The 22849-nt window shown below is 38.9% G+C and overlaps 1 protein-coding gene across 2 annotated transcripts in view; it reads right to left on the bottom strand.

The window, feature by feature from the left end:
• YTHDF2 (YTH N6-methyladenosine RNA binding protein F2) overlaps nucleotides 1–22849 on the bottom strand; it is a 30070-nt gene that overhangs the window by 3156 nt on the left and 4065 nt on the right. For both annotated transcript variants that reach the window (XM_068967540.1, XM_068967541.1), the window contains one exon: nucleotides 20867–22453. In XM_068967540.1, the coding sequence (XP_068823641.1) occupies nucleotides 20867–22453 (1587 nt within the window). The remainder of the gene's footprint in view (nucleotides 1–20866; nucleotides 22454–22849) is intronic.

Below are 22849 nucleotides of genomic sequence, written 5' to 3' on the forward strand. Positions count from 1 at the left end.
TCTTCAATTACACTCACACACTTACTTACAGGTTTGGCAGAGGATAACAGGCTACAATTGACTTTTAAATAAAATTCTGGTTCTTATCACAAGAAAAAAAATGGTAATGGATGTTAATTAACTTATTGTGGTAAGCATTTCTCAATATACACTTTTATCAAATAACTATGCTGTAGTACACATTTAACAATGCTGTATCAATTATATCTCAAAAAACTGGGAAAAATCCCTAGAGGCAATTTCTATTACCAGTTCCTCCTGTCCTTCCTGAGTTATGTTAAGCACATAAAAGCTGATATTATTTTTTGCTTTTCACAAGTAGCATATAACACTCCCTTCACTTTGCTTTCTCCCCCGACTTAATACGTCCTGCAGACTGTTCAATTTCAGCACATATAGATCTGCTTTTTTATAGATCTGGGAGCACCCTCCTAGCTCTGAATGTAAGTACTGAAGATCTAAAAGAAAAGCAGTTCAAAAGAAAGTAGTTCTCAAAGACATGCTGAATGAAAGAAGCCTTAAACAAAAAGAATGAACACATAATGCATGACTCCAATTATGAGAAGTTTTATAACAGGGAAAACAAATCAATGGGGACAAAATTAGAAAAGTAGTTGTCTTTGGTGAAGCAGGGGTGGGACTGACTAAGAAGGGGCACGAGGGAAACTTCTAGAATGTTTTTTGTATCTTTTTTTAATTATTTTTTTTGATGTAGATCATTTTTAAAGTCCTTATTGAATTTGTTGCTTCTGTGTTACGTTTTGGATTTTTAGTGAGAGGTAGGTGGGATCTTGGCTCCCCACCAGGGATTGAACCTGCAGCTCTTACGTTGGGAGACAAAGTCTTAACCTCTAGATCACAGGAAGTCCTCATTCTATATCTTCATAGGAGTTTGAGTTACACAGGTAGGTACGTTTGTCAGCATTCCATAAATATACACTTGTGCATTTCATGTAAGTTAAACTCAAAAAGTACATAAAACAAATACTGAGCTCTAATAATGACATGTATGCTGAAATGTTTAGGGGTGAACTATACTGATAATGACAACTTCTTTGTAATGCATCAAAAAATAAAATGGACTGGTAGAAAGACAAAAAAAAAAATACTGGGGGAAAAATTCTGCCTACTATTTCTTATTTTAATATAATGTGGCCCCAAGAATACAAATAAACTTATATGCTCCAAATTGTACTGCTAAATTAGAAAACCTAGACTCTGCCAAATCTGTTTTCCCCTAAGAAATACATTTATAGGAAATTCCCTGGTGGTCCAAAGGTTAGCGCTCCATGCTTCCACTGCAATGGGCACGGGTTCAATCCCTGGTTGAGGAACTAAAATCTCCATGTGCCCAGCGGCTTGGCAATTACAACATTTAAAATATTTAGTGAAAAGAAATTCAAAACAGCACTGTAAAACTGCACTTATTATAAACAAAGTTTGTTTCTCCTTATATAATATGATACTAAATCCACAAACACCTGTGTTCAACTTTGCCTCCAACAAAACTATTCCTGAATTTAACCACACAATTATACCAAGAGGGCAAATACCACCTGTGTCCTAATGTAAACCTGTGTGACAGAAGGTTTACTTTAAATCAAGGGTCCTAAAACACCACCCCACCCCACAGTCTGTCAGGAACCATACTATACAGCAGGAGGTGAGCAGCTGTGGAAGGGCAGGGGCCAGGGTGGGGGCAAAACCGAAACCACTCCCACCCCCACACTATGGAAAAATTGTTTTCCACAAAACTGATCTCTGGTGCCAAAAAGGTTGGGGACCACTGCTTTAAATTATGGAAATTTCATGCAAACAACAAATGGCATTAGCTGCCTTAATCTCCTAATCAACATCAAGAAAATATCACATTGATCCAATTCTGCAAGCTGATTAAACTGCTCTTCTACTTCCAAATACTAATTTTGATGTGTACACAAATAAGTTTACATATTTACAAATAAATATCCATCTTCTCAGAAACTGTAAAGATATTTAAGCATTCACATCTTGAAAAGTAAAATGAATTTGGCACTAATAATAAAACTGTAAATATAAATAATAATAAAACTGTAAATGACTGACAAGATTTTTAATATTGCTAGATATTTTAAACATTAAAAAAAGAAAAAGAAAAAAAAACTAAGGGGAATTCCCCAGCAGTCCACTGGTTAGGACTTCACACTTCCACTGCAGGGGACATGAGTTTGATCCCTTATCAAGTTTGATCCCTGGTCAGGGAACTAAGATCTGGCAAACCATACAGCACAGCCAAAACAGAAAATCAAAACACAACACAACAACAAAGATCCACAACTTGGCTAGAAACAGAAATGAATCAGATGACCCTGCTTGAAGGGCCCATGACTGCCCACATCTATGATGATATGAGCATTACACAGTCTTAATGATAAGTGAACAACTATCTTAGTAATATCTTAACTGGGCAAGAATGATGCTAACTCTAAAAGGTGAATATTTGATGAGGAGCAAGATTTATTTATAGTCTCAAACTATTTTCCCACTTATTGAAAGGAAAACAGTACCTTTGCAATGAAGAACCATATGAATACCTTAAGTGATCAAAGTAAACACTACCAATAATAACATAAACAGACATCTTATGCCTCCTAATGTGATGTGCTGAGGACAGTCACTTACACAGTATTCCTGTCAGAAAAGCATAATCTGATTGTACACTATGAGGAAAAGAAACTTTAGACAAACTGAGAGCAACATCTACAAAAACAGAATTCATATACTCTTCAGAAATATCATGTAATAAAAAGGGCAAATGGGTGGGATGCTGGTGTGTGATTATGTGTGTATAACTGCAGATTAAGAGACTAAAAAGACATAAAACTGAGAGGTCCTGTACTGGGCCTTGGACCACAAAAAAACTGCTACCAAGGACATTAAGACAACTGGTAAAAATATGAATACCATGTGTAGATAAGACAACAGTACTGCCTCAATGTTAAATTTCTTGATTCTGAAAAACTGCACTGTGGTCATAAATGCATGCTCTTCTTTTTAGGAACTACACAGCAAAGTATTGAAGAGAAAAGGGCATGATGCCTTGGAATTTACTTTCAAATGGTCCACAAAAAAATTTCACACACATCTCCAAAGAAAATGACAAAACAAATGTAGCAGAATATTACACTGGTAATCTGGGTGAAGACTATTTGGGAGTTCTTTGCACTGTTCTTTAAATTTCTCCAAATTTGAAATTATTTCAAGATAAAAAGCTAATAAAATGTGGGACAATTCATTTAATTCTGCAAAAATTGGCTGCATTAAAAAGCTATGTTTGGGGACTCCCCTGGCGGTCCAGTGGTTAAGACTCTGCACTTCCAATGCAGAGGGTGTTAATTCGATCTCTGGGCAGGGAACTAAGACCCCACTTGCAGCTGTAGCCAAGAAAAAAGAAGTTTATGTTTAACAACTCATAAAACTTTGAAATGTGTTTATTTCCTCATATCTATACTAAGATAATCAAACATGAGAGTATTTTAGCAAAAGAAAAAGAAACATATGCCTATCAGCTTTTTACAAGTCTTTTAAAATGAGAAAAAAATGACAGAAAAGATTCTAACACAAGGACCATTATTTTAACCATTTTGAGACATTGAAACCTTTAAGGTTTCTAAAAAATACTTCTCTTACAACAGGCCTTTTGTTTTACTTGTTTGACTATTTCCTATTACTGCAGGAATCCCAATAAATTGATTGCTTTGACAATCTATGGTCAAGACTTCATTTGTCAGATGCATTTATAACATTTCTAATCAACCAGTGCTACCCTGGTAGTATTTAATAAAGAAAAACCTGGGGGTGAGACAGAAGAATGATGATAGATAGACAATAAAAGGGAAGAGCAGAACACATAAAAGCAAGCTGAGACCTCCAATGGGTGCAGGTCCCAGCTGGAATTGCCAGAAGCACAAAATGTACTTGAGTCTTGCTGGACACTCCAGCTTTTATACATGGAGATGCTACTGATCCACCGAAGCAGGGGAAGTGGTAAGGCATATTGGCTTTCCCCACCGTGGTGTCCTCTTGCAGCCTATATCTACCACATTTTTTAAACCTAGTGTCATGTGCAAGGCAGCTATAGTGTGATCAGTGGTAGGAACAGGCTGGAGTGGCCAGTCTAGGTTAAGCCCCTGTATAAGATCCCCAAGTACAAACACAAAATTAATCATGAAGTCCTAGTTAAATAGAAAACAGACCAAATGCTAAAAGGAAGGAAGATGCACTCCCAGAGCTTTACAATATATTGTGATATAATAAGGAATAAAGGAAAATAGCAGAGCAAGATTTTACTGAATTCACACTGCATTACAAAATTCCCACTAGAACATTCACCTAATCTTTAAATCAGTTCACAATTCCATTGTTCATTGTTCAATAAAGGAAAAAATCTTATGAAATTAAATAAGATAAATGTAAAGATATTAGCTAAGAATATATAAGCCAGGGGAAGAAGTTTCTAGGCCTCAATATCTGGTCTGTCACTTAAACAACTAGAGGTTAATACACCATCTATCCATCACATTTTAGTCTCTTCTCACCTTACATCTATGACTATAAAATGCAAAAATCCATCTCTAGAGGAAATATCCTAAAGGCCACAAAGTGGCAATGTTACTTAAAGTCTGCACATTTTAAATCTCTTTCTGAGACTGTTTAAATCTGCTTAATTTTCCCTCTATTTAGCTTAATATCCTTTCTCATCTCTACTACCACTCCTCTCCCCACTTTTAAGTGGGCCACAAACACAACAGGCACACATACATCTATTCATCAGATATAATTTTATTAACTTTAAAATCTGATGTCTATCCTCTGAAATAAAATTTACTTAACAGCCCTCAACTAAATCTTCTTATGTCCCCATGGTCCTTGGTAGATAAGAACACACACTTCACAACCTCTGGCTGAAAATAAGAAAATGGTAGACAACTTAACATGAAAAAGTAGGATTATACTAAAATAACTTCCACTGTTTTATATGGTTTACTGAATAAATCTTTTTTTTGGTCCCACTTTGAGGTTTGTGGGATCTTATTTCCCTGATGACCAGGGATTGAACTCCTGCCCTCGGCAGTGAAAGTGTGGAGTCCTAATCACCAGACTGCCAAGGAACTCCCTGAAAACAATCTTAATAATCCCTGATGCTGTTAATATATGCATTACCTGAGTCTAAGGGCAGAAAGACCACAAGCTGTATATAAATTAATATTCTGCCTTCCCCATAAAGAAGGAACAAAAATACCTTCCATCAATTCTTTAAAGAAGAGCTATAGTATTTTATTTAAAGTATCTTCTATCTTCTCCCTTTTGAAGATTTTCTAGGTGCAGAAATGGACATTTAGTTGAAATAAACTTCTAGGAAGTGACATAGGAGCACCAGGATGAAGTAAATGCATTAAACTATTAACTTTTCCTACCATCACATTTATAATGAGTTAGTAGCTGAACTCCTATATACATTTCACCAAAAGAGTTAGAAGTAAAAGCCTGGATAATCTCCTATTTTCAAGCACTGAATAGTAAGTCTAACTGGTAACAGAACAAAGGGTAAGACAGATTACATTTTTTCAGTTATTCTTCAAAAATAACTGATTCTCCAATAAGAAATACATTTGAACAAAAACTAATTTTACAATAAAACCAATTTCTGAAAACACTTCAGAATACAATTTAACAAATAAGGTTTTTTAATAGCTTGTCAGTCAAACCCCCCCAGCTCCCAGCATTTGACAGTAAGTTCAGAAAATGAAGCAATCACTGAATATGCTTCCCAGCTATTTGATAAATGATATAGCCTCCAGTTCGACCTTCAAAAATTTCCAGTGGAAGCATCCTAGACACCTCCATGAATACCTCTCTAGCCCAAGCTACTGTGATCTCTCAATAGAACTTTGCTACAGACTCCTTTTAACTGATGTCTTTCAGTATTGCGCCCTCCTCAGTCTGTTCCAAGAATGGGGACCCAGCAGCATTATTAAGTACTGTATCAAAAGTTACTGAAGAATTTGATGTTTGACCCAAAATAAACACAAATATATGTATATTTATGTATATATGTTTATATGCCTGAGATTATGGATAATATTAATAAAAGACCTGTATGCAAATACTTCAGTCATATATATTTATATTTAATCCTAACAAGAGAAATGTTGGACTGGAAGAAACACAAGCTGGAATCAAGACTGCCAGGAGAAATATCAATAACCTCAGATATGCAGATGACACCACCCTTATGGCAGAAAGTGAAGAGGAGCTAAAGAGCCTCTTGATGAAAGTGAGAGAGGAGAGTGAAAAAGTTGGCCTAAAGCTCAACATGCAGAAAACTAAGATCGTGTCATCCGGTCCCATCACTTCATGGGAAGTAGATGGGGAAATAGTGGAAACAGTGTCAGACTTTATTTTTGGGGGTTCCAAAATCACTGCAGATGGTGATTGCAGCCATGAAATTAAACGCTTATTCCTTGGAAGAAAAGTGATGACCAACCTAGATAGCATATTCAAAAGCAGAGACATTACTTTGCCAACAAAGATCCGTCTAGTCAAGGCTATGGTTTTTCCAGTGGTCATGTATGGATGTGAGAGTTGGACTGTGAAGAAGGCTGAGCGCCGAAGAATTGATGCTTTTGAACTGTGATGTTGGAGAAGACTCTTGAGAGTCCCTTGGACTGCAAGGAGATCCAACCAGTCCATTCTGAAGGAGATCAGCCCTGGGATTTCTTTGGAGGGAATGATGCTAGAGCTGAAACTCCAGTACTTTGGCCATGTCACGCGAAGAGTTGACTCACTGGAAAAGACTCTGATGTTGGGAGTGATTGGGGGCAGGAGGAGAAGGGAACGACCGAGGATGAGATGGCTGGATGGCATCACTGACTCGATGGATGTTGAGTCTGAGTGAACTCCAGGAGTTGGTGATGGACAGGGAGGCCTGGCGTACTGCAATTCATGGGGTTGCAAAGAGCTGGACACGACTGAGCGACTGAACTGAACTGAACTGAATCCTAACAACTCAGTAAGATTTTCCCCCTATTTTCATAAAATACTAAGGCTCAAAAGGTTTACTTGCTCAAATCACTAAGAGTCAGAGAAGGGTCCTAGGCTTTTCACTACTATGTTAACAAAACCACAGACTTTATGATTCATGGTCATCAATAATACCAACCTAATGAACAATATAACCTAAGTTTTTTAAAAGGCCCGTCATACATAATATACTTCACAGAATCCCTTCCCACAATCCCCCAAAACTAATTACCTTTAAAAATCAGTTAACATCTTTGGACAACTTCAGGATGGATAGTGGTCACTAAATCTTATTCCTTTAAATTATCTAACAACTCTAAACAATTAAGGTGCTCATAAAAAGGAAGATACAATAAAATAAGCTAAAACTTAAAAACATTAAAGCCTCTTAGACGTAGCCATAATGTCTCTGAGGAGTAGATTACAGCATAAAGTTACAAGCAGGATATTCAGTTACACTGCCACCTTTTAATGAACAATTACAGGCAATTCACTGGAGGCTTGTAATATTGATAGCTGATGAAAAATACTACTCAAAAGACCCTTTCAGCCTCAAGGTAGGCCACAGTATAAAAAGGTATACACCCAGGCTTACCAGACACATATGACTTCTAACATTGTTTCCAAACATCAAGTCTTGAGACTAGCAGGCAGAGACTGGGAAAACTTTAGGCCAAAGGAAGAAACTTCCAGGAAAAATAAGCATGAGGAATCTGAGGTGGGGGACACACAAAAAACTACCTAATGACGTTCATAATTTAAATACAAGGAATCAACTATGGAGCTGAGAAAATGCAGATTCCAAAGCCTCAGCTTCAAAGGTGCTCACTCAGCAGGAGAGGAAGGACAAGAATCTGTCATGTAAATGGTAACTTGTAGGACTTCCTAGTTGGTGCTCCAGTGGTTAAGAGTCTGCCTGCCAATGCAGCAGAGGTGGGTTTGATCCCAGAGCAACTAAGCCCGTGTGCCACAACTACTGAACTGGCGCTCTATAGCCAATGCTCTGCAGGAAACCTGTGTACAACTAGAGAAAGGCTACACACAGCAACAAAGACCCAGCACAGCCAATGATAAACAGTAAATAAAATTTCTAAAAACTAAAACAAAACCCCAAAGAACCATTTATGTTCTCCCTTACTCCTGCTGTCATTAGCAGCAACTCTCACAAGGTTAGGTAGATACAATTTGCTCCCTTTTGATGCTTGTGATGAGGGAAGTTTTAAACCTAAGTGCTTAAATAAAGGTTTAAGTTTCAATTAATTATGCTCTCCTCATATAGGCAACAAAGAGGTGACTGGCTATAGGCATCAATAGATAATAGATCATTGCTGTTAGCTACTTTACTTTAAATGACCAATGTGAAGATTCACAAGACCAAAGAACAAAAAGCTTTGGGGCAAAACAAATTCCAGCTCTTTTACGACCCAGCCAGTCTCTTAAGAAAGTTATTCCTTTTTGAATCTCAATTCCCTAATTGTAAAATGAAAACAATCTTGGGGATTCCCCAGCATCCAATGGTTAGGAGGACTCTGCTTCCATTGCTCAGCACCCAGGTTCCATCCCTGGTGGTTGGATCCCCAGTCAGGATCCCCTCCCCTCCTTGAGCTTCACAGTGGGGATAAAAAAAAAAGCCAAACATAATCTTAACTATTCTATAGGATTGTTATAAGGCGTCTGCAATAACATATGCAAAGTGCCTTATATAAACGTGCAAAAAAATGGCTAAATATGAGTAAATACCTGAAGTGTCAAGGGGGAAAAAGCAGGATTAAATACTATATAGAATATGATAACTACATAAACCACTTAACTGTGTAGGAAAATCAGTCAAAATGATGAGTGGTTTTGTCAGAGCAGAGGAACTATGGGTCAGCTTTCATTTGCTACAGTTTTTTACAATTAGGTTATACTTTCCAGTGAAAAAACAAATGCAATGGGAAATGTGCAAATGTTAATATAAAATTAGCACACAGCAAATTTAACATAAATTTAAAACTCAGTATGCTATCCACACCAACTGCCAAAAAGGTCCACATGAAGACAAAAGCTTATATATGTCTACCCTTTATAAATGACTTCATGTATTACACAAATTATCTGTCCAAAATTTTCAGCTTTGACACATGTAGCAGAGTATTAAATATCTTGTTTCATAAGAACCAACAGGTATTACAACAGCAGTAAATGCAAGAGTTGGAAAGAGCAACTGCCTGCTTCTTCCCTCCCCACCCCCCACCAACATTCAACAGCTGAAACTTGAAGACTTAGCCATTTTCTTCCCTCATCTTTCTTTCCACACTCTTTTTCTATATACATGTCCTTCTAGACCCAACTCAACTCCAGTCTTCCATAAAAATGACGACCCTGGTCTTCCTATTCTTTTCTTCTGTACTTAGTTTCATACTGTAAAATTAGCACTTTAATCACACTATCCGATACTGTTTCATCTAAGACACCTCCTCCAATACATACTATCTTATACTATTTTATCTGTATCTCCTCCCTAGGGTTAAATGGAGTAAGTTAGTTCAATTAGGGATTGTTTATTCAGCAAGGGATGAAAAGTATTAGGGCACTATTTACTGAGCTAGCTGTCAGCTCCTGCAGGCTTGCAGAATTCAATGGTGAAGAGATCACATTTGCTTTCCCTAATTCTAACAGAGCTTTTTCTCCTCTACATGAAATTCCTAATCAGTGCAGGTGTCAGTCCTTATCATACAGTTCTTTAAGGCAGTCAAAGCCAGTGCTGTAGCATCCCCAGCTTCTGTGAGATGTTTTCTTAATCCCTCCCTTCCTCCAAGGCTAAATAACCAATACATCTAGATGAGATGTTGAAGCAGCAGATTCCTTTCAGTTCTTCAATTTCAAAACAGATCACCCCAACTCCCAATTCCACCTCCTTGCACCATTCGTTCCATTAAAAAACATTCCTGTCACACAGTGGGTTCCCAATTCTGCTTCACAGAGGAGGTACTCTGAAGATCACCCAGAGGGGGAAAAAAACATTGAGCATGTAAGAATTCTCCTGTAAAACAGGCGACCTGGGTTCAATCCCTGGATTGGCAAGACCCCTGGAGAGGGGCATGACAACCCCCTCCAAGATTCTTGCCTGGAGAATGCCCATGGACAGATGAGCCTGGTAGGCTACAGTCCATAGGACTGCAAAGAGTCGAACACAACTGAAGCAACTTAGCACAGCACACATGTGAAATCAGCCATTCATGGGGTTCTGAGCAAGTGTTTGGAGCAGAAAAAAAAAAGTGATGTTAAAAAGTCTGAAAACTTATAGGACTAATCTTTACTTCTGGTAGATAAGCAAAATAGTTCACATCTCAGTAATTCTTGGTTTATACTACACAGAGTAAATACAAATAGTAAATGATTCTGAAATTGTTAACCACTCCTTGTCCCAAACTATTCAGGTCTGGAAAAATGGCGCCCTCTAGATCAATCTTTACCCCTATCAAAAGCAGAATACTGGACTTCCCTAGTGGTACAGTTGAGAGGAATCCACCTGCCAATGCAGGGGACACAGGTTCCATCCGTGGTCCAGGACGATTCCACGTGCCTCAGAGCAACTAAGCCTTGTGCGCCACAACCATAGGGCCTAGGGCAGCAGCTACTGAAGCCCGCGCACCTAGAGCCTGCGCTCTGCAACAGGAGAAGCCACTGCAATGAGAGGCCATCGCACCGCAACTAGAGAGCAGCCCCCGCTCACTGCAACTAGAAAAAGCCCACCACACAACCAACCAAGACCCAGTGCATAAATAAATTTAAAAAAGAAAAAAGAACCAGAATACTGACATTTTCAATACTCAACTGTATTTCAGAAACTGTTATATGGTCTAATTCACCAAAACAGCCAATACCTACTAAACAGAAGCTGGTCTTACTTCCTTAAATCTCTTTAAGACTTGGTTGGAATAGACAGCTTAGAAAACTTCGCAGGTTGGGAAGGGTTAGAAAACTACAGAAACGACAAATGCAGAGTCTGTTGAATAATGTGTGGAGGACAAAACCTTCAAACCCTTTACAAAGCACTCTCATGTTACTTTTATTCAGATAGTTGTTGGCATTTGCAGTCATCTGCTACCTCTCTGCAGTCTCTGAATAAGTTGATTATACCCCACTGTTTGAAATTCGACTCAAGATATAGCCCTTTCCTGGTTCTCTTTAAAATTCAAACTACTCCCTGTCAATCTCTCTCACTTACTCCCTCTTTAATTCATCCTTTAAATTGTGTTACTGCTGGGGGTTCTTTCTTTGGCCCTCTTCTCTCATTGCACGTTGGCTCTGGAACCACAGTAAGTAGAACATCAGCTCTGCTTTCTTAGTTTGGGTAACTGTGCAGAAGTATTTACTCTTTAGAGTTCTCTGAAGTCTTCATCTGTAAAACTGAGGTAACTTGTACCTATACCACAATGATAGAATTAAATGAAAACATACATAAAAATATGTATTCAGGACACCTGCATACTACAGACACTACATTTCGGCCATTATTTTTATTACCAATATTCTTAAAGAATCTTAAACTCATCCATGCCTTTACCTACACTGAGGGCTGAAACTCCAAATTTCTATCAACAGACCTCTCTCGTGAGCCCAAGATCCTACCATCAACTGATTGTACCACAGGTACCCCTAATACTATTTCCAAAAGCCAACATATCTCCAAACCCTAACCTGCTGCTCACAGTATTTTCTAAGTTTTTTTTTTTTTAAATAACTATCAGCAAATGTTTCTATCACACTTCCCCATTCCCACTATCTTGATTCAGGCTCTCAATGTCTTTCTCCCAATTATTGTAAAAAACTCTCATTTGGCCTGAGTCACCTATACCTCTCTCTCTCCATTTAACAGATGATTTTAGTTGCATTGCTAACCTGAGTTTCCATTTTCCTACCTATAAATTTTGTCTCTGAGAGTTGGTGCAGGGATTAAAGCAAAACTATGAAAGTGCCTAACAAAGTTAGTGCCCATTACTGACTTAAGACAACTGAAATGAAGACGTATGTCAAGACTTCACTGGCTCATCAATCTGAACAACCCTTGCTAAACTGGATAATGATTTTCAAATTGTGGAAGACTAATTCCTCAAATTTTGTGTTATTCAAAATACGTTAGGATAGAGACATAAGTGTGTTTAATCTGCATTAAGGGAGCTCCCCAGTGGTCCAGTGGTCAGGACTCCACACTTTCACTGCAGGGAACATGGGTTCGATCCCGAATGCCTCACGGCAAATCTGCATTAATATTTTCTCTATCTCTTTTAAGTCTAGACAATCAACAAAAATCAAGTCCTGATTTGTATACAGCATTTGCCAATTTCTGTAGTGTCAATAACATAGCAGAGCTCAAACTAAAAATGGGCTATCTGTAGGGCCAAGAGATATGCAATTGCAGTGTATTATATTGATACAGACATAACTTCAAGATTAAATATTATGGTTTAATGGTAATAACAACAGTATTCTAAATTTATGTAGCTTAACTTTAATTTACATTTCAAACTGTAGTTTATAATGTAATTAAACGTAAATAGAAATCTAAAACATCTATTAATACAATGTATTAAATTTTTTAATTCATATAATTTGTTTAATGATTGTATTTAACTAGCTTGCTAAAATTCTTGAAACCTGAACAGCTGGCTCACAATGAGCAAGCTCAAGCACATTGGACCTGGACACTGAAATACCAACTCCACCACTTGTACCTATGAGACCTTTATACAGAACCTCTTTAAGCCTGCTTCCTCATCTAAAATATGAGAATGATACACTAGATGGGAAAGTTATTATACTAGATGGGTAGTTAACTTTTACATGCAACAAGTGCCAAGCATTATGTGCTTGTAATGTAATAAGCACGTAATGCTTATTACCCCCTTACTCATTCTATTTGATACAAACCAAATGCTGTTTCCTCCATGAAGCCTTTCTTAATTTCACCAAACTTATCACTTCTCCAGAAAGCCAAACTATTTCTTCATCTCTCTATTACAGCTCTTATCTCATATTTTATCCATTTTGTTGTACGCTTAACAACACTGTTTGGTCCTTAGACAAAGATGGTGCCTTGTTTATCTGCTCTATCCCAGCAATTAACACAAACACATTTGTTGAAAGATGGATACAAACAAAGGGCATGCTTCAAAAAGTTCCAAATTCAGGGTCACCTATCCTTTTTTGGTCCTCCTTTAAGAAGGCTACAGAGAGGCATTTCATCTATTCACAAAGCAAGGAAGATGAGTAATACAAATAGAATTCCCTCAATCCTATTAGCAAAAAGACAAGTAAATTTATCTGCAAGACAGAAAATAAAGAATGCCTTAGAATTTTACAAAACATTCAAGTTTGCCATCCAGATTAAAACAGGATGCCCACTCACTAGTTCTGAAGAAGTAATTTAAAAAAACAGGAGTGGGATATTGTTAAATGGAAAGAACAATACTCCCTGGTCATTTATTTCTTAAAGATTTAATAAAGCAATACATGTAGCTAAAGTTACGGCTTTTTCCTTTCTGATTTTTGCCATCACCAAAACTTTGATATTTTAAGTATTTTTCTGAAGTTGAAAAAGGAGCCAATATTTGTAAACAAGGAACTGAATGTCCAAGTTAAAGGGTGAGGGGGGAAAAAGAGAGCTGCAAGAAAAAAACACAAAAACAACTTCCTTATAAAGAAAATTACTTGTGCTAACACTACAGTAAACCTAGATTTTTTTTTTCTTTAAAAAGGAAACAATTATGTGGTAATCACTTTGTGTTTTTTGCTCAGTCTTTATTACATTTTAGATAAGCTTTTCATTAACACACAATAAATACATTAATAACTACCCAGACACCTAATCTATACCAAGATCCACTGAGAATTCACAAATCCTTTCTGTCATCTATCTTCTTCTAGCCTCAAGCCCTTTTTTATTTTATATGTAGTAAGTATTTAAGTCAGAAATTATAGAACACAAACAAAAATAAGGTTTTCCAAAAAAGATCTCTTTTGTATGATCAGTTCCTCTCCATGAACCTCAAATGTTATCAAGCCACCTAACCCTCTCTTCCTGGAGAAGGAAATGGCAACCCACTCCAGTATTCTTGCCTGGAGAGGAGGAGCCTGGCAAGCTACAGTCCATGGGATCACAAGAGTCTGACAGGAGTAAGCCACTGGGGAGAGAGAAAAAACCCTCTCTTAACCCTCAATTTCTCTGATCGAAACTACCCTGTATGTGAATCTTCTTTATCTAATAAAAGTCCTTTGGGTCTCTTCTTCAAATCTTCCTGTGACTAAGACTCCATTTTTAGAAAAGTTCTCCCTTTTATTTACAAAAATTTTCCTCCCTATATCCTCTACCCATTGATTCTAGTGCAGTCACTGACATGAAGAATAAACCTACCAGAGTTTTTAAAATATTCCCCTTCTAAATCATCTCTACTAAGCTAAACACTATGATGAGAAATAGGATATAAGATAACATGTCTAAAACACACTGCAGGAAGAAGTGAGCTGAGAAGTGAGCTGTATACATAAGGTAATAGTACAGGCCCACCTTTACTTCTACAAGTTTCCCACTGCCTTTCATGTGAAGGTTACATCAGGGACCTCCTCCAACCTGATTCAAATTAGACCCTACCATACACACCTGTTTTTTCAAGCCAACTTTGTATCTATCTCAGTAGATTCCTTCTACATCCAACTAAATGCAAATCAACTCCCTTTTCCTCATCCGATCTCCAAACTTCCTTAGGAGAAACACATCTGACAATCTCCATTTAGACTTCTTCTTGAACTATACAAGAATTCCTATTCCAAATTATCCATACAATGTTATTATCTAGACAGATTTGAGCTGTTCTGAAACTATGTTCACTCTTTTCAAAACATCTCTGGCTATCCTCTACTTATCTTCCGAGGCGCAGCTCAGAGATCACTTCTTCAAGGATTCTTCCATGATCAATCAACCCACACCCCGAACTGGGTTAGGCAATCTTCAAGCTTTCAAAGTGGCACCCTGTGCATACCTTGAGAAAACACTTTCCATTTTGTACTGTTATGTATCACTAATGTAAGGCTCCCTGACAAGACTCCTCTGATTTTTCTATAAAGTCTAGCACATTGTAAAATTGTTCAAAGAAAAGATAAATAACTTCCATCTCAATTCTTACACACCATAATAAATTTTCGTTACATCCAAACACAATTAAGTCTCCATTTTTAAGTCCTCTGCTTGAAAATTAGAATCCTAGAAATAAAGAAATCCTACTATTCTCACTCACTAGTAATGGAATTTTTTTAAATATTAAAAAAAAATTTTTTTTAACCTTAAGCTGTTATCATTATAATCACATTTTCTCTAGATCTGTCTCTCCTAAAATCCTCTGAGCTTTCCAGTTAAACAACTGGATAAACTCTTACCCAGATATCTGACTCAGTCTAATGTTGGGCTAGAATTACACAGCCCTTAGTCCCCTCTACTAGACTATCCTATTTGTTGTTATTGTTTAGTCGCTAAATCATATCTGACTCTTTGTGACCCCACAGACTGTAGCCCACCAGGCTCTTCTGTCCATGGGATTTCCTAGGCAAGAATGCTGGAGTGAGCTGCCATTCCCTTCTACAAGGGAATCTTCTCAACACAGGGTTCAAACCCATGTCTCCTGCACTGACAGGCGGATTCTTTACCACTGAGCCACCAAAAAAGCCTATCTTATTTTTGCCTAGAGTTAAAAGGCTAGAAAGATAAAACCAAGCCAACTATTTTATGAGGTTTATAAACAAAATTACAAAAAAGATCTTCACAACCCAGATAATCATGATGATGTGATCACTAATCTAGAGACAGACATCTTGGAATGTGAAGTCAAGTGGGCCTTAGAAAGCATCACTACGAACAAAGCTAGTGGAGGTGATGGAATTCCAGTTGAGCTGTTTCAAATCCTGAAAGATGATGCTGTGAAAGTGCTGCACTCAATATGCCAGCAAATTTGGAAAACTCAGCAGTGGCCACAGGACTAAAAAGGTCAGTTTTCATTCCAATTCCAAAGAAAGGCAATGCCAAAGAATGCTCAAACTACCACACAATTGCACTCATCTCACATGCTAGTAAAGTAATGCTCAAAATTCTCCAAGCCAGGCTTCAGCAATACGTGAACCATGAACTCCCTGATGTTCAAGCTGGTTTTAGAAAAGGCAGAGGAACCAGAGATCAAGTTGCCAACATCTGCTGGATCATCGAAAAAGCAAGAGAGTTCCAGAAAAACATCTATTTCTGCTTTATTGACTATGCCAAAGCCTTTGACTGTGTGGATCACAATAAACTGTGGAAAATTCTGAAAGAGATGGGAATACCAGACCACCTGACCTGCCTCTTGAGAAATCTGTATGCAGGTCAGGAAGCAACAGTTAGAACTGGACATGGAACAACAGACTGGTTCCAAATAGGAAAAGGAGTACATCAAGGCTGTATATTGTCACCCTGCTTATTTAACTTATATGCAGAGTACATCATGAGACACGCTGGACTGGAAGAAACACAAGCTGGAATCAAGATTGCCGGGAGAAATATCAATAACCTCAGATATGCAGATGACACCACCCTTATGGCAGAAAGTGATGAGGAACTAAAAAGCCTCTTGATGAAAGTAAAAGAGGAGAGCGAAAAAGTTGGCTTAAAGCTCAACATTCAGAAAACGGAAGACCATGGCATCCGGTCCCATCACTTCATGGGAATTAGATGGGGAAACAGTAGAAACAGTGTCAGACTATTTTTGGGGGCTCCAAAATCACTGCAGATGGTGACTGCAGCCATGAAATTAAAAGACGCTTACTCCTTGGAAGGAAAGTGATGACCAACCTAGATAGTATATTCAAAAGCAGAGACATTACTTTGCCGACTAAGGTCCGTCCAGTCAAGGCTATGATTTTTCCTATGGTCATGTATGGACGTGAGAGTTGGACTGTGAAGAAGACTGAGCGCCAAAGAATTGATGCTTTTGAACTGTGATGTTGGAGAAGACTCTTGAGAGTCCCTTGGACTGCAAGGAGATCCAACCAGTCCATTCTGAAGGAGATCAGCCCTGGGATTTCTTTGGAAGGAATGATGCTAAAGCTGAAGCTCCAGTACTCTGGCCACCTCATGCGAAGAGTTGACTCATTGGAAAAGACTCTGATGCTGGGAGGGATTGGGGGCAGGAGGAGAAGGGAACGACAGAGGATGAGATGGCTGGTTGGCATGACTGACTCGATGGTCGTGAGTCTGAGTGAACTCCGGGAGATGGTGACGAACAGGGAGGCCTGGCGAGCTGCGATTCATGGGATCGCAAAGAGTCAGACACTACTGAGCGACTGAACTGAACTGAATGCAAGGAGCAACTCTCCCTCTATCCCAGACTACTCCCAAGTTGAGATAGAAGGAAAAATTGACTGTTGCTGCCTTTTTTTTGTCGCTGCCTTTTGAATATCTGACAGAGCTCTCTCAAAAAAAATTTTAAGAAAAAAGCTCATGGCAATGTATAGCACAGCCAAAATCTTCAAAAAGCATATCCTTTGACCCAGCACTTAAGGATAGGTGTGAATCAATATTTATATCTTAGAATGTTAAGAGTGAGTGAGTGAAAGCCACTCAGTCATGTCCGACTCTGAGACCCCATGGACTATACAGTCCATGGAACTCTCCAGCTCAGAATACTGAAGTGGTAGGTAGCCTTTCCCTTCTCCAGGGGATCTTCCCAACCCAGGGCTCGAACCCAGGTCTCCCATACTGCAGGCGGATTCTTCACCAGCTGAGCCACAACGGAAGCCCAAGAATACTGGAGTGGGTAGCCTATCCCTTCTCCAGAGGATCTTCCAGACCCAGGAATTGAACCAGGGTCTCCGGCATTGCAGGCGGATTCTTTACCAACTGAGCTATCAGGGAAGCCCCTTAGAATGTTTACAACAGTGTTATTTTAGCCGGGAAAAATGTATAAAGAAGCCGACATACTCAACAGGGACTGGCGAATTACAGTAAATCTTTGATAGAATACTATGAAGCCTTCAAAAGTGATGTCACAGAAGAAATATTTAACAATTAGGGGCAAGTTCTAAACAAATGCACAAAGAGTTTACAAAACAGTATCCGAGGTATACAACAAAGTAAACCACGTATCGAAGTCACTGAAATTTGCTGGAAGCCGTCAAGCCAGACAGCTAAGATATTCAAGCCAGACAGATCTTGAAAAGGTTTTATGATATTGAATTAGATCATGTGACAGAACAGGCAAAAATGGCCGCAGCTCTGCTTCACTGTGTTCTGCCAAGAAACATGCCCAATCACGGAACTTTAGAACAGCTGTGACATCATTTTCAGGATGAAGTATTAAGTATTTCCCTACTGACTGAGTTACCATTTGGTCAAAAGATCTTTTGCAATCTTGTAAATAATACCAAGGCAGACACACAAACACCCCACTTAAGGGAGTTAACTGCTTCAATGAGCTATCAGTTCCATTCTCATGAAACTTGTTTTATCTTGGAAGCCTAATAAAGACTAAAAAGTACAGTTTATAGTCAGTTATGTAAGCATGTTAAAGAATAACAATGGGCAACACAGGAGTAAGGCAATACTGACTGAAAGGGTAACTGGATTTAGAAGCAATCGTAGGGACCTTCCTGAAACCTCAGCAAGTTTTTCTTATAGAAAGTAAACTAAAAAGTAATCTGACACAAGTATAATAGCTTTTATTTTTATTTTTAGTGATTAGTTCACCTGAGAACAACTGGGGTACTCATTCATCAGAAGTCTTTATGGAAGATCCATCAGTTACCTTAACAAAGACCCTAGCTTGATTAATACACTCACTCTTTGAAAATACAATGCTGGTCAATGTATCTTACACCTTCTTATGAAGTTTTATCATTCACTGAACCACTCAAGTGAATTTATTACCTGATAAAGACCAAACATAAGTTAACAATCCTCAAACTTGCTACTTCATTTTTAAACAGCTTCCCCACCAGTTCTAATATATACAGAATGATCTTAACAGTTATGCTGTACATTCCAAAACATAGTCCTGTCTTTGCCTTCTTACTTTTAAAACCACAAGATGTAGAACAGAACTTTGCAGATGAAAGCAAGCAGGTTCTTAATATATGACACTATGCATGTTGCAAGTGATTACACCAAGCACCTGAATGCCTCTCACACACATTAATAATCTGCTCTGCCATTACATGATGCCCAAAAAGCCAGTCTCCTCTCTTGTTCCTCCAGAAAGAGAAGCCTGTGCAGACATACTTAGACCCTTTCACAAGTTTGGCAAAAATAATCAACTACCTTTTTTCTACAAGATTATGGAGAATTTTAAGTTAAATTATTAAAACTCTAGGAAAGGAGCAAGTTTTTTTGACAGCCAACTTTCCAGTAATCTGGCTCTATCTCCCCAATACTTTCAGCATCACTGACAAGTATTATCTTTATTTCTTATTTGTCCGTACATACTGGAAGATAAAAGCCAACCATCCTGTTTTAGGCAACTACAGACCTCTGATTCTGTTATGGAGGTGGAGAATCTACCTGAGCAAAGTTATTTCTTTTAGCAGTCATTCACAGAGGGAAAACAAGTGCCTCAGGTCCTAGATCAAGTACAGAAGATCCCTATGAATTAATGACCAATTCAAGGAGAATATATTTACATAACTGGTGCTGCTGCTAAGTCGCTTCAGTCGTGTCCGACTCTGTGTGACCCCGCAGACGGCAGCCCACCAGGCTCCTCCATCCATGGGATTTTCCAGGCAAGAGTACTGGAGTGGGGTGCCATTGCCTTCTCCACGTAACTCTGTTAGGTTTTATTTTACATTTGAAACTAACCACTCAGGATTCTATCATTAATGAAAAAAATTTTAAAGTATTACCTCCTCGCCATTATCTTCTCACCTACTTTCTACATTTAAATATGTTTAAGTTCTGGATAATACATGACTGCTCTGACCAGTATTTTATCATTTGCTTATGGTCCTTACACAGTCAATGCACAGGACCAACTCTTTCAAATAAATTCAACCTTTTGGTATAGATCTATTCCCCATCACTCTATCCAAGATAACCCATCTGTTACAGAGGAAACAAGAAAGTGGATCTTTAGGAATACAGCAAAATGTTAAGAGCAAGAGGCCAGCTTTTTCTGACCATCTGTTTTTCAAGTTTTATAAAATAAACTTTTCTAATGGGAAAAAGATCTTGAAAAAAAAAAAAATGATTAAGCAGAACACTAAAAAAGATAGGAACAAAGAAGAAAGTTCTGAAAAACATCCTCCTTAACAGTCAGTTGTCACCAGGCAGGCAGAAATGTTAGGGCTTGGTGACTCTTGAAAATAACCAAGTACCCAGCTAGGCCAAAACCTGCAACAGAATTTTTATCTTTTTCTCTGCCACATTACGGCCTCAATCTTTTCCTACTTTCAGTTCTGTTTCTTTCACTTCAATACTCCCTTTGTGTACTTTTCAGACTCACTCTTCACCTGTTCCTGCATCACATAAAGTCAGTTTCTCTATGGTTTCTGCTTTCCTTTAACTTAAACCCACATTTCTGCCCCCTATTAATATTCCCACACTCTTTCACACTAAGGTTCAAATAGTAAGACCAATTATCCTCCCATAAAGACTTGAACTGTTAAATGATACTTGTGTTATTTACAAAGCTTTATTAACAGTTGAGTATTATACTTCTCCTGTTCTCTCTAGTTCCTTCTCCTTCCCTTAAAGTCTTAAAAAGGGTTCCCTCTCCTTCCCTTAAAGTTTTAAGAAGCGTAAGCTGGTTACCTTTTTAACACTTTCTTCTTCCTCTTGGCGTTTCTCATAGTGTGAGAAGTCATCAAAAATGGAAGTGGTGTGCTTGTAGCTGGCTATGATTTTCAACACCTGCTTAGCTTTTTCCAGAGGCACTTCTTGAGTGTCCCTGGAGTTGGTCACTGGTTTATTCTCGTTGTTCTCTAGGCGAATGTGTCGCAGCTGGCTATTGGGAACGTCCTTCACAAAAATCCACCTGACATCAAAACGGCCCTTCCATTTGTCCTGGGACCACACACCTGCACATGTGTTGTAGTCCACAGCAGATTTCATTTCTGCAACGCCACAGAAGTGTCCACTGCCGTTGACACTGAAAAGTAAGTAAACGGGGCCTTTCCCGTTCATGGAGCGATAAGCAGCATCCAGTCTCTTGTTACCATGCTCTGTGCTGCACCAGATATTATACTTAATGGAACGGTGGATATCGTCCTCGGAGTAGCTCTTAATGATGAAAACCCGGCCATGTTTCAGATTCCAGTCAAAATCCTTGGGGTTATAGTTATTAATGGACCGCAACTTCTCCAAGACCGGATGAGGTTCTGAAGGAGTAGATCCAGATCCAGCCTGAGTCTGTCCTACTCCATTACCATCCACCCCATTATGACCGAACCCACTGCCACGGTTCCGAGGTGCTACCCAGCGGGTTGGCTGAGCTGCCTGCTGCTGCACTGACAGTTGAGCAGGCTGTGGTGGAGGTGGAGGCAATGGCTGCGTCTGTTGCCCTACTGATGCCTGTGCCACTGGTGGGCTATTGTTAGCCTGCTGACCTACAGGCTGCGGAGACCCTTGGGTTGGCTGCTGACCTATATTCTGAACCAAAGCCTGTGAGGGGGCTTTTGCCACAGGACCCTTGTTATCCCAAGTTCCAATATCCATGTTATGCTTTATTGGGGGTGGTGGAAGACTTGACCCTGCAATGCCATTCTTGGTCTTCAACTTGGGTTGCTGTTTTGCAGGCTTGCTAGCAATATCAGCCCAAGATGCTGGTTTTGGAGGAGCAATGGTAGCTGGAGGCAAACTATTGGAAGCCACGATGTTACTAGTAATGGACCCACTACCAACAGCAGAGCCTACAACTTTTGGAACATTGCTTGCAACTTCTGTGCTACCCAACTTCAGTGCTGCCATCCCTTGGTCTATAGTATTCATGCCAGGAGCCTTATTGAGGGTCTCACTGGCAAAAGCTGACTGTCCATCAATCATGGCTCCACCTAAGGAGCTAGGTGCATAAGCATAATTGCTACTATATCCAGAGCTCTGAGTAGACTGTCCCTGAGAACTGTTATTTCCCCAAGCTGAGAAGTCAATCCCACTGGGAAAGAAATTAAAACCATGCTGACCAAGAAATGGAGTGCTACCCAGGGCTCCTGGTTGTCCAAACATTGCATCTGGTAGAAAGTGAGGCTCTCCGTTGCTCAGCTGTCCATAAGAAGTTAGATAGGGCATGGCTGTGTCACCCCCAGTAGACCAAGCAGCTTCACCCAAAGAATAGGAGAAGCCAATGGAGGGACTGTAGTAACTGGGTAAGTAGGAATCTGACATGGCAGTATATGCATTATTCTGTGGAAGAAAAAAAAAGGCAAATTAGAACTAAACACAAAAATAAATAAAACAACCAGGACATTTCCTCTCCGAATTATGCATATAGTACAAACATTTCAGCCATTACCATAAAACATGAGTGGTTTTTTTCAGATGGTCTCTTCCCATAAACTTGCTGGTATTTTTATAGACTAAGATATTTTGGTTTAATAATTCAAGTGTTTAAACATTTAAAACTAAACTGACATACACTGAACACAGGCCTTAGCTTTTAGTGCTTCAATTCAGAAAAAGGAAAACGCAGCATCTCACCAAGGGTAAGTCCTGTTCTGTGAGAAAGAATGTGTACTTAGCCACTCAGTCCTGTCTGACTCTTTGAGACCCCAGGGATTGTAGCCCACCAGGCTTGTCTGT

The sequence above is a fragment of the Capricornis sumatraensis genome, chromosome 3, assembly GCF_032405125.1.
Source record: "Capricornis sumatraensis isolate serow.1 chromosome 3, serow.2, whole genome shotgun sequence".
Taxonomy (NCBI): Eukaryota; Metazoa; Chordata; class Mammalia; order Artiodactyla; family Bovidae; genus Capricornis; species Capricornis sumatraensis.